The sequence below is a fragment of the Camelus dromedarius genome, chromosome 3, assembly GCF_036321535.1.
Source record: "Camelus dromedarius isolate mCamDro1 chromosome 3, mCamDro1.pat, whole genome shotgun sequence".
Classification (NCBI taxonomy): Eukaryota; Metazoa; Chordata; class Mammalia; order Artiodactyla; family Camelidae; genus Camelus; species Camelus dromedarius.
In genome coordinates, this window is record NC_087438.1 from 29,174,650 (window position 1) to 29,188,142 (window position 13,493).

Here is a 13,493-nt window from a genome sequence, read left to right on the forward strand (position 1 = left end):
TTCTCCAAATAGGCATTATGTTCCGGAAGAGATTTGGATTCGATTTGCATGGTTGGCATCCTTTTGCCTTGGAAATGAAGTATTTTGGATGCTCTTGAAAGGCATCTCTCAGAAGTCACCTGTGTTGGTTTCATTTCTATTGTTCCATATTTATGCTTCATTACTCACTTCTCACTGTTTACAAAGCAATTTATGATAATTTCATATTTATTACAGTTTTCGCAATGAAACTGTTTCATGGTACACATCCCTCTGTGACAGAACTCCCCAGGGGAGCAAGTCATGCAAATCTTACAGCTTCACACTCTCCCACAAGGCTGCATCACTAAACACAAAAGGGCAAATGAACTACCACTCCCACTCAAAATAGCAGGTCTCAAGGTGAGAACAGGTAGCTTCTATTTCAAAACTAAGAATTATAAAGGAGAATGGACAAAGGGTATAGAGAGTGAAGAGGGTACCTGCCACCCAACATCAAGTTTGCAAATCACCAGAAGCCCAAGGATACAGGTCAGGAAGGCAATTAAGCTCAGCTGGTTCAAAGACAAGGCGCTGGAATAAGGAAGGAAATCATATTGATGGCTCTGTATTTAGAAGACTGGGCTGTGGAGTCAGAGATATGCAGGTCTAATCTTTGTTCCACTAGTTATGTGACCTGAGGCAAGTTACTTAACTTCTCTGAAGCTCTGTTTCTGGAACCATAAAAAATACCCAAGTACAATGGGCTTGTACACACAAGCACACAGAGTGCTCAGGGTACTGCTGGTGCACAGGAAGCACAGTGAATGGAAGCCACCGTATCGTCATATCATCATATCGTCATCAACACCACCACTATCATCATCATCAAATGTAAGCTCCATGAGGTCTATGATTTTTGTCTAGGTTTGGTCATTGCCAAATCCGAGGCAGTGCCCAGCACATAACAGGCATTCAATAATTTGTTAAAATAAAAGTACATTATTTTTCAGAATAAGGACACTTGCTATCACCAAGTCCATCGTTTTCTACACCTTCTCAAAATGGCATCTCCACAGCCTTGATAAGTGGCCATACTTCCATTTGAAAATAACTGCTATTCAAAATCCATATTCTGTTGTGTTTTTCACTTTGCACAGAGACAGCAACCACTGTACTCTCCTTGAAACCTGAATCAACACATCTGCCCTGACATCTTTTCACTGCTTTTGAAGACATTATAGCTTTTACTTTTAATGCACATGCAAGGCAATGATCAAAGATCGCCCTGATGTTTGCTTTGAAGTTAAACAACCATTTAGCTGAATGATAATGAATAACGGCCTTTATTTGTAACCTTTCTCTCTAAAATATAACTTGAATGATCCAGAGACAAAACTAAAAACCATGGTTGCATGGCCTGGTGTACAGGATTTCAGCACAGTGAGTTTCCAAAAGCAGCCCTCCTTACCTTGGCAGAATGCTCCATGGTGACCACCACTTTGGTTTTGGCACTGGACACCAGATCCATAGCACCACCCATTCCCTTCACCATCTTCCTCTGCAAAAACAGAAACAGAAAATAAAGTCATTCTCTATCTCTCATCTTTTTAGTATGTGGTGGACCAAAATCAACTTGCAAGAAGTTGCTGGAATAATTAATGAGAAAAACTCACTGACCTTTAGTGCTTAGCACTTGAGCTTCCTGACCTTAATATCCTGTTGTTCTATTATTCTATGGTTGAAGGATAAGTTTGGGATAAGTATTATTACAATGTCACATTTATTAAGTGTGGCTAACGTTACTTTGTCAATGATTTATTAGAATTAAGACAATCAGTGGATAAGAAAAAATCTTAAGAATCTTTCTAGAATTCTGGGCACAATTATTACAATCATTACAATAATATGAGATTGAAATTTACATACCCCTGACATCTATTTCTCCCTTTTTAAACATGTAATTGGCACCACTGAGTCTTCAATCACAGACACTTTCTAAACCACTCTCTTGGATTTCCTGCAGATTAAAATGCCATTAGGTAATAAACTAAGGCATTAATGGTGTTTCCCTAGTAATGACTAATATGAAAGGTGCACGTGTCTTTCTATAACTTGGCATTTATCTTGCTTTTAGAAAAATAAACCAAAATAAAAAATGTATTTCTGTTAAGCAAAGACAGAAAATAGAAGCAGAGTTCAGGATCCTCTCAGCAATACCATTCTATTTTTGTTCATCTGTCCATCTCCTCATTCATTAAACATGGACCAACCAACTTCTATGTGCCATGCACTCTGAATAATTCCTTCTGTCTAGTCTGTCTCCTGGTTACAGAGTTTTGGAAAAAGCAAGTGTGTCCAGAGATGATGAAATAAATCCTTAGTCAAGTAGACTGAAGAGAAAGGTTTTTGACATTGAAAACTCCTGAAAATTTAATTTATTTTTTAATCCAAGTCTTCTCGATGATTTGACTGTAAAGTCTTACAGGGCTCTTAGCTCCTCTCCCATAATTTCATAAGGAGATTAGCAATGCACTCATATCTGGCTTTAAAACCCTGATTTCAGAAACATTTTAGAGGTCAGTGCAACACCGCACAAACATGAATTAGATGGGCAGTATGAAAGAAAGGAGCAAGTGGTCAGGATATACATCTTCATGGTTTGGAGCCTACCACTAAACGACATGGAAAGCAGCTGGCAATTGCTGGGGGGAAAGAGTTGGGGGAGAAGGGCAGCAAAAAGGAGTGGAAGGTACAAAATGAGTCTGTCTTTAGATATGAAGTTGGCACTGCAACAGAATATCCATGTGGAATAATTTTATAGTTCTATAAGCCATATATTCATCCTTAGTTTTCTGCAATTTTAATAAGTTAGGCACCTTGTCATAATATTTCTGTAGAGAAATATTTCTTAATACTGATAGTTTATGGTACAAAATATGGACAAGTTAACGATGGAAGCAATGAATGTCTATCATAAACTCCAATACTAAGGAAGTTAGAGATTTTTAAAGCATCAAAAGACACTGAAGCTAGGCTATTTTAGAATGTCTCAACCTGCTGTGGTAAGAACATCCAGCCAGTCTCAGCTTCCACAGTGTCCTTGGGCAGACTAAGAATTTAAGTGCCAGAAGAATGAGGAAGCCAAAAAGAAAGAAAAAAAAAAAGAAAGAAAGAAAGAAAGAAAGAGAGAAAGAGAGAAAGAGAGAAAGAGAGAAAGAGAGAAAGAAAGAAAGAAAGGAAGAAAGGAAGAAAGGAAGGAAGGAAGGAAGGAAGGAAGGAAGGAAGGAAGGAAGGAAGAAAGAAAGAAAGAAAGAAAGAAAGAAAGAAAGAAAGAAAGAAAGAAAGAAAGAAAGAAAGAAAGAAACCAAGCAAGCCTGTTAAAAATTCCTTGAATTAAAAAAAAAAATCCTTGAATTAGCATATACCAAAGGCAAATTTTGTCCCATGTGTCACAATGATTACAGGCAAAAGCTGACAACAGCCTCTAACAGGAAGCTTGTCCATTTTAGGTGAATCTGATTGACATATTTTAAATCATCATCAGTTATTTAAGAAATATTTACAGGGCACCAGCTGGGTACAAAACACTGCGCTGGCAGGAGTATAAAGAGCTATAAAACATTTTGGAAGAACCGACTCTTTGTTTCTGTTAAAATGAACTTTATCCCTGGACTCAGTGAAAATGAACAGCCTTCATCACTCAAAGAGATTCAAGTGGTTTAATGTCTTGTCCTCAAAGCACATGCTACACATTTCAAAGCACTATTTTGATAGTTAAATATTTGTTCCCAAGAGTGAAAAATACACAAGATTAGAGATCTAATTTTGTTAACCCCCTGTGTGACATTAGCAAAACACCAAATCTCTCTTAATTTAGGCTCTTTATCCATAAACCAGGAATAAGAATATTTGCCCTGTCATAAAGCTGTTGTGAAGAGAATGGATGAGATAATTTATAAACAGTGTGGAGTGAATAAAGTTTATAAATTTATTGACTTATGTTTTCAGTCAATTCAGTTTACTGGCTGTCTAACATGAGCCTGGTATTGTACTGGGTACTGGAATTAGAGATTATCAAGACAGGCTTCTTTTCCACATAAACTTTTCCACATAAAGCATCCATGAGTAACTAGAGACTTGAACCAAACTTCCTCCCTCTAAAAGCAGCATTCCCCACCCCTCCCTCATCCCCGAGGTAGAGCTAAGTGTTGTTTCCCTGTGTCCTTGCACTATTCGGTAAGTAATTCTATCACAGTGTTTTTCAACTTTTTCCTTTTCTTTTTTGCATTGTTGTCTTTCTTCTTCTTTTTCTTTTCACTATAGCTGCTTGGATGAATGAGTGTACAAATGCTTTCAACTAACATAGGTGTGTTCCAGCTCCAGCAGAACACTGAGGATGCAACGGCTAGCTGTGTCTGGGGAGGCAGGAATGAGAGGAAGAGGCTCTGGGGATTTCACAGAGGAAGAGTTTCACAAAGGAAGTTTGCCAGATAGGAAAGAAAGCAGCAGTATCTCCTAATAAAAAGCATTCCTAGCAGGTTAACAGGAAAATCTTCCAATATTTGGTTTTTGTCTTTTAAAGTAAGTTCATTGTATTAGACAAAGAAAATAAAATATTTCCTTCCATTTCAATCCCCAAGTGATGTCTGAAACATAATTACTAAGGGAAGGCAATTTATTCTATCTATATCAGTAGAAATAAACAGGGCTATAGAAGACATACTCTCTGAAGCAAGTGGAAAATTCATCCTTTCCACTCAGCTTAGCAGGCATTCTGATGGGTCCCAACTACTGGCATTTCCCAGTTCTTTGCTGTAGTTACGGTAGCCATGTGCCTGAGTTCTAGACAATGGAAGAGAGGAAGGTGATACCTGTGGTTCTCAAGTTCTGGCCCATAAAAATGCCTCACGTGTAATTCTTCATTCTCCTTTGCCTTCTGCAATCTGGACACTAACATCCAAGGTGATCTCACAGATTCCCGCAGCCTGGTCCCTAAAAGGACCAGATGTGGCAGAGCCTACTAACTCAGAAACGTACTGCACCGTTCAATACGAAGGAAAAACATACAGGGTGCTAAATCACTGAAATTGAGGGGGCTTATTTGTTACAGCAGCTAGTATGACAAATACAATGATATGGTGCCCCAATGAGTTCAAAGGAAGGGACAGAATTCTGTACAGAATTAGAACTGTTACAGATATGCAATGGGAGGGGGGGCTGAGCAGGCCTTTTAAGGAAATATTATACTACCGTTCCTTGAAGGAGGTGACTATGTCAGATATTGTGCTAGGCACTGTAATTTACCTCTCTATCCAAATGTCCAATACATGCTTGACATTTTATAGAAATGAGATACAGATCTCACCTCCATCTTCATCTCCCTGCCCCAAATCCAAAGTCTTATTCAACATACAAAACAAAAAGCTGATAAAACAGAGCTATTAAGGAGCTAAAAATATACCTTTAAATAAATGGCAAGAGGGAAAGTGACACTTGGAGAAAAATAGGCCTGTAATGAAGAAGAGATTCTGGGCATGATTGAAGCACTGGGCCAGGGTGACACAATGTGTGGCTTTCTTTAAAATCTCATCAGCAAACATACACTTCTTGAATGGGGCAACTTTCGTTCTGAAATGTATTCTACCTAGATAATGGAGAAATGATTGCTGGATACTCATTTCACAGCCAACTCATCTTTTTTGCAGTTAAGGACTGACTCTGATATCAAGTACAGAAAGAATACTGCAACAAAATAAACTAGAATGTTGCATGCTCTATCATGACAGTTGCAAAACTTTTTAAAAAAGATACCCACTCAAGTGGTATTCTCCATTCACAAATATATACAGGGTCTATTAGAAAGCAGAAACCAAGGTAGGTATTAGGAATAAAAGATGAGTATGATTATCTACCTTATTTCTAGAAAATATATTTAAACCAAAATCAACATTTTAAATATGTTTTATTTACCTTGATCCTATTTCTTAACATAGGAATTTTAAAGAAAGTGAAAGAAATTCTGTTAATAATGCAATAACATTAAAAAACCTCAATGCATCAAAGTACAAATATTAGACTCCCAAAGACATAGTAATTCAAGTTTTAAATGTAACCTTTGGTGATAAAATGAATACATTTGAACAGTTCTGTGAAATGCCATGTAAAGTAAAATATAAAACATACTGAAAATAATCCTTGCCCTCACCTTTATCATTAGCATATAAATAGCAATGGCTTATTTGCAGATTTGTTACTTCTAAATATTTTGCTCTTAAGAGAGAAACAATGTACAATCTGTAGAAACAATTTTTAAAGCATTTTAAACTAATGCTATCTGCCCCACTGGAAAATGTGAATCAACTGGAAGAAAAAGGGAAAGATAGCTGTGGAGTGATTTATTAATAAAACTAGGGCTTGTTCAATATTAAACACCAGAACAGTAAGTACCCACCACAATCCAAATGTAAGCCTCTTTATTTCTGTCTCACTTCCCCATTATTAAAAAATGCTCTAGGAAAGAAAAGGGCCTCTGACCATGTTCCCAGCTGAAGAGCAGGAGAGAGGGAAAGTAAAAAACATAATATTGACATTGGTTTAAACACAAAGAGAGAGGTTATAAAAGATTTACAATTTGCCTTAGTTTAGCAAAAAACTAAGCTATAACAAAGGTACAGCAGACTTTTTCTCTTTTCTGTTATATTTTGTATTCAAAACCAAGAAAAATGTGCTTTTCCTTTCAAAGATAAATTGTATTTGCCAGGACAGGTACGTTGATTATGTAAGCCAATTAATACGTAACTAGAAATATACTGATAGTATCTATTGCTAAGTAAGTTAACAAAATTGCTTGTAACAAATATCAGTTATCATCATAATATAGACTAAAAAGAAAGTGCCTCAAAAAAGCAGTACTTGAATAAACTCAAAATTTCATTTTAGTAAGCTCTCTTGTTCCTGTTCTCTCGGAGATCTTGTTTCATCAATCACCCCCTTGCTCCAGTTCCTCCACCCTCCCCCTTTCTATAGCTCCTCTCTGCAGATTCTTCAAGACATTTTAGTCTGGTTTCTGCCTTGACCATCCCCCTGAACTGAGAACTACTCAATCCAATCTCTAATATTTAATCATTTGATTCAGTAGACACTTTGTGGGTTTCCTTTACTACATCCCTGGACCTTTCTACTACATTTTACACTGTGTTCTACCAACTTCTTGAAGCTCTCTACACTCACGGGCTTCCATGGTACAGTGCCTGCTACCTTGAGGCTCTCAGGCTTCTTCCTAAAGCATCCTTTAGCTCCTCTTGTTCCTGGGCACACAGACTACATTTTCCAGCCTTCTGTGAAGTTACGGTTAGTCACAAGAATAAGTGCTGACCAATGGAATGGGGTTAAAGTGATATATAATAATAATAATATCAGGGCTGGACCATAAAACCTTCCAAGAACAATGTTTCACATTCTTCCCCTTTCTTCAAACTACATGTTGAAAATAATGGAACCACAGGATGGGAGGAATCTCAATCCCTGAATTAACTGCACAGAAGACAGCTGTCTGCCTATCAAGGATACTCATTTTGGTTCCATGTGAGTGAGAAACAAAAACTTCTATTATATTACGTTAATCATTCATGCCTCAACTCAGCATGGTGCAAAGCAAATTAAGCATCTTTACCAAGGCAAATTTCATCTGCCTACCAATTTCCTGTTTCAGCTAGCGGCCAACCAACCACTCAAGGCCCAAATCATGAACTTCCTTATCTCCTGCCTCTCCTTCATTATCTATGTACAGTCAGTGAGTCATTCAATCATGAAGAACTCTGATTTCCCCAATGTCTTGAATTTGACCTTTCCTCACCCTGGTTAAGATCCTATGACTTCTTCCTAGAGTGCTGTAATAACATCCCTAGTAGTCAAAATGTGTCCAGCCCTGTCCCTCTCATATCTTTCCAACCCACACCCACAAAAGTAATTTCCCTAAAATGAACATTTTATGTCATTCCTCTGCTTAAAACTTTTCACCCACTCCCCAGTGCTTAGGGATAAAGTCCAAGCACCTCCCTCAGTCTGGCATACAAAGTCTGTGATGACCTAGCCTTGACTCTCCTCACTTCCTCAAACCCCGGTTCCCATTTCTATGTGAGTTGCTCGTCTGCAGCATGTGCTCTAAGGCTTCACACTAGGCTCTAAGGTTCCACCCTCACTCTATCAAGTGTACTCCAGCTCAACTTTTACATATCAAATCATGACAACCTCTCCCAGGAAGCACCTGCATACCTCTGCGCCACCCCATCAACCAGATTAGATTAGGGACCTCTCTCAGGTGCTCTCACAGCATCCCTGTTTGTCCCCACTGTAAAACCTGCCATGTGACCTGCATCAGGATCGCAGCTGATATTCCACTGGCAAGTAGTGACAAGGCCATACAGGTACTTTTAACTGAAATTCTTCCTCATGAGAGGCATCCTATCCTCCCTCTAACCAACCCTCCCACCCTACCCACCACCACCATCTAGCAATTTAAAACACAATAGCAAGCCTCCAAGACGTAGCTCTATCCAGCTATGACTGCCATGTGTTCTGATCGATTACATCTATTCTGATTAATCAGTACCTGTGCGCTAAAGAAATCAGTTAATGTCAAATAGGAAAAATGTCTTGTTCCTAGCTATTAACTACACTGATTCTCTTTTTGTAAAAGTATAAATACCATTCAATAGCGTCCCCATAATTCATTTTAGAAACCTCGCCACTCCAAGTAAACAAAAAAAATCCCAGAGCATAAAATTGATTGTACATTATTAACTTCACTTTTGTATGGGAAATTAACAAGCATTTATTAAGTGCATAGTTAAAAGCATAAAGTTTTCATATTTTCTTTTCCTAAGGTCCAGTCAATGTGTGACTGGTTTTTTTTGGTTATGAATAAGTCACTTTGGGTAGGTTAACTTCTTTGCACAAGGTCAGACAGACTGACATGCTTCTCTGTTTGCTGGACTAATTAAACAGACAGCAAGAGAAAAACTGTGTTATTCTTAGCTCTGTTTTGAGGCTGTAGTTTCAGTTTTCATAGAGTCTATTCATAATTCTGCAGAGATGAAAACAAACATCAAATAACCTGGCTAGGTGAGTTCACCTTGTTTTATCAGGCCTCCTACAGAAGACATCCATGGAGTCTGAGAAAGCGTGCCAGGACAGTTATAAGTGCTTTTATTTAACATGGTTACGTATTATCACAGCACAAATAACTTATTTAATTGACTTTATCAAACACAACTAAGCACTGGTGCTCCTAGCCGTGTACAGTATCCAGAAACAGAGTAAGTACAATGTGAAAAATCCAAGGGCAAGTTATGTTCTGCACTAACAACCTCTACCTTCCATTGGGTCACTGAGAAAAATGTATTCGAATCATATGAAACTGCCCCCATGTGACCATGTGTGACCTAAAGACACAGGAATTTCATACAGTTGGTTCAAACTGATGTTCTAATGGTGGGAACACAGATCCCATTTACCATCACACAGAATTTTTTAAAAATTCATTTTTTTTTTTTAGGAAATCTCTAGATAATCACGACAAAAATGACAGCTAAAATACAAACAGAAGGATAACAGTTAATCATTTTTATGTGTCTACATGTACTAAAATATATCAATATCCCTCAACAACTCACTCACAGGGAATATGAAATTATTAACGTTTCTTTTGGAAACAGGAAACAGTCTTTCTCAAAAATTTTCTTTTCTAATTCTTCGAAGGGGGTGTGGATTGGTTGGCATGAAGGAGGTAGGGGTCTGAGCACTAGAACCACGGGCAGAAGCACACTGGCCCACACCTCCTCCGTTGTCTGCAGAGCTCTAAAGAGCACAATTACAGAATTATTATAATTACACTGCCATCTCTGACAGCTGGATGGAATTTTCAGAGAGAGAGAGACACAGTGACTGAAAGAACATTATTAAGGAATACATCAAAATCATTACCAGTGTTTTTATCCACAGTAGAAAAGATCAAAAAATAATGTAGAAGATAATTCAAAAGTTTAAAAAATAACATACACACACACTTAAGAGCAATTGTGAAAGAGAATGCTATGTATACTAAGTATAGGTGCTCTATTAAGCAAGCTAGAGGGCTAGGTGAAAGAATAGGAAACCATTTTGACCCTCTGCCAAATTAATAAGTACTCTGTTTATTCCCAAAGCGTCCTCTAGATTGAGCTGATGACACAGTTTACTGACTGCTAAGCATCTACTGCAAGTTAATAGCTAAGAACATTCATGGTGAATTGATAACCCTTTGGTCGATGCTAGAGTCTTTTAATTTTTTCTTGTGCAAGTCCTAATCTATAAAATGGGTACCCAGTGCCTCTCACATGTGAAGACAGTTGTTACCTCTGGTTTGCTCAGAAAGCATACCCCACTTTTAGGAATAGGAGAACCATGGTCAACTCCACAGAGATTCAGATTCTGGGACCGGTATGAGCCCTGAGTGGGAGAAGCGTATTATCGCTGTGAGAATGACCCACTCCTGGGAGCAACACAGAATGCTAAGGAGCCATGCCACTGTGGGAGGGTCCTAGCATCACAGGCATCAGATGGTTTCAGAAATCAAGGACACGATTTCTCCATGTAGACCCTAAAACTGAAAGTGCATGGGAGGTAAAATGGCTCCTCCTCAAACTGGGGAGAATAAAGTGGAAACCAAGAACTTTTTCAAACACTGAAACAGGTTAAAGAATTACTTTGGGGAATTTGCCATTACATTATTTATTTCTGAAAGATATGTAACTAGGAAAATTGAGGAACCATTAGTTTCTATCTTCTTGTCTTTTCAAGTCAAGTGTGCCAGAGCAAGCTCTTAGACTTGGCGGCGGCACGGGGCAGGGTGGGGAGTGGTCAGAGAAAGAGAAAGAAGGGGGGAGGAAGAATGAGAGGAGAGACACAGAGAGAGAGAGAGGGAGGGAGAGACAGAGGGAGAAAGGCAGTGCTAGGACTGAAAATGAAAAGTGAAGTGCCTTTACAGAAAAGTAACAACAAAAAAAAAGCCTTTTGGTGAAGATCTATCTAGATAATGTAGAAATCAAAATACCATGAGCAGAATGAAAAAATAAAAGATATTCTTTTGGAGCAAAATACAAAAGTCAGAAGAGGCAGAAATATAAACATATAAACCTTAGCTTATTTTTTGATATGCCATGGTCACTGAAGTATTATTCACAATAGCCAAGATATAGAAACAACCAAAATGTCCATTGGCAAATAAATGGATAAAGAAAATATACACACAATAGAATATTATTCAGCCCTCAAGAAGGAAATCCTGCCATATGTGACAATGTGGGTGAACCTTGAGGATACTATACCAAGTGAAATAAAATAAGCCAGTCACAGAAAGACAAATAACTGCATGACTCCACTTACAGGGGAAGTGGGAAATCCAGAGTTGTTCATGGTTATAAAGTTTCAGTTATACCTGGTAGGTTCTACAAATCTGCTATGTGACATAGTGGCTACAGTTAATACTGTATTGTTAAGAGCATAATCTCATGTTAGGTATTCTTACTATAGTTTTAAAAAAAAGATAATTAAACACCCCCCTCCCTAACAGTGATGTACTAATGTGGGCTTTTTGGTTTTGACAAATGTACCACAGTAATATAAGATGATGATAATGAGGGAAATCGGGTGAGGGGAATATGAAGTCTTTGTCTTGTCTCTGCAACTTTTCTGCAAATTTAAAAATTTTCCAAAATAGAAAGTTTTTTTTTTTTTTAATTCACTATGTGGCTTGTTCTTGTGTTGTTTTTTTTTTTTTCATTAAAATTGAAATAAAACAGATTAGTTCTCAGATGTTCCTCTGTGAGGGCCTCTCCTAATAACTTTTAGCTTATTGCTATGAACAATGAGGTGTATGTATTCTTTCGAACTAGAGCTCCCTCTGGATATACGCCCAGGAGTGGGATTGCTGGATCCTATGGTAAGTCTATTTTTAGTTTTTTGAGGAATCTCCATATTGTTTTCCACTATGGCTGCACCAAAATATATTACTACCAACAGTGTAGGAGGGTTCCCTTTTCTCCACACCCTCTCCAGCATTTATCGTTTGTGGACTTTTGAATGATGGCCATTCTGACTGGTATGAGGTGATACCTCATTGTAGCTTTGATTTGCATTTCTCTGATAATTAGCAACATTGAGCATTTTTTCATGTGCCTATTGGCCATTTGTATGTCTTCATTGGAGAATTGCTTGTTTAGGTCTTCTGCCCATTTTTGGACTGGGTTGTTTGTTTTTTTGGTATTAAGCTCTATGAGCTGTTTATATATTCCGGAAATTAAACCTTTGTCAGTTGCCTCATTTACAAATATTTTCTTCCAGTCCGTAGGTTGTCATTTTGTTTTGCTTATGGTTTCCTTTGCTGTGCAAAAGCTTGTAAGTTTAATTAGGTCCAATTTGTTTATTTTTGCTCCTATTTCTATTGCCGTGGTAGACTGCTCCGGGAGAACATTGCTAAGATTTATGTCAGAAAATGTTTTGCCTATGTTCTTTTCTAGGAGATTTATGGTGTTTTGTCTTATATTTAAGTCTTTCAGCCATTTTGTGTTTATTTTTATGTATGGTGTGAGAGAGTGTTCTAACTTCATTTATTTACATGTGGCTGTTCAGTTTTCCCAACATCACTTGCTGAAGAAACTGTCTTTTCTCCATTGTATATTCTTGCCTCCTTTGTTGAAGACTAATTGACCACAGGTTTGTGGGTTTATTTCTGGGCTCTCTATTCTGTTCCATTGATCCATATGTCTGCTTTTTTCCAATACCATGCTGTTTTGATTACTATAGCTTTGTAATATTGACTGAAGTCTGGAAGGGTTATGCCTCCAGCTTTGTTCTTTTTCCTCAGTATTGCTTTTATAATTCTGGGTCTTTTGTGATTCTATATAACTTTAGGATTATTTGTTCTAGTTCTGTGAAAAATGTCATGAGTAATTTGATAGCAATCACATTAAATCTGTATTTTAACAATACTAATTCTTCTAATCCAGGAGCATATCTTTCCATTTCTGTAAAAGCTATGGTCTGTTTTCTTGTGGTAAGTGAACTTTATTCCAATACAGAATACACTAGCATGACAGAAAGTCACAAGTTAGTATCTGGATAAAGAATAAGAAAGATCTAAGAACTCCATATATGGGATTTTCTTCGATTTTGTTTTTTTGTTGTTGTTTTTCTTTTAATTTTCTTTTTCTTTTTACTTTTTGACAACCTTCACCCATTTCTCATACCTCCCTTGCACAACCTCTGGCAACCAACAAACTATTCTCTATATCTACAAGCTTGGTTTTTTTGGTTTTTGTTTTTAGAGTCTACATGTAAGAGAGATCAGATGGCATTTGTCTTTCTCGGTCTGACTTATTTCACTTAGCACAATGCCTTAGAGGTCTATCCATGTTGTCATAAATGGTAAGATTTCATTCTTTTCATGGCTGAGTAATATTCCATTGTACATATATGCCACATCTTCTTTACCC

At 37.6% G+C, this 13,493-nt stretch overlaps 1 protein-coding gene across 2 annotated transcripts in view; it reads right to left on the minus strand.

The window, feature by feature from the left end:
- OXCT1 (3-oxoacid CoA-transferase 1) overlaps window positions 1-13,493 on the minus strand; it is a 120,977-nt gene that overhangs the window by 24,242 nt on the left and 83,242 nt on the right. For both annotated transcript variants that reach the window (XM_031444495.2, XM_011000782.3), the window contains one exon: window positions 1,430-1,519. In XM_031444495.2, the coding sequence (XP_031300355.1) occupies window positions 1,430-1,519 (90 nt within the window). The remainder of the gene's footprint in view (window positions 1-1,429; window positions 1,520-13,493) is intronic.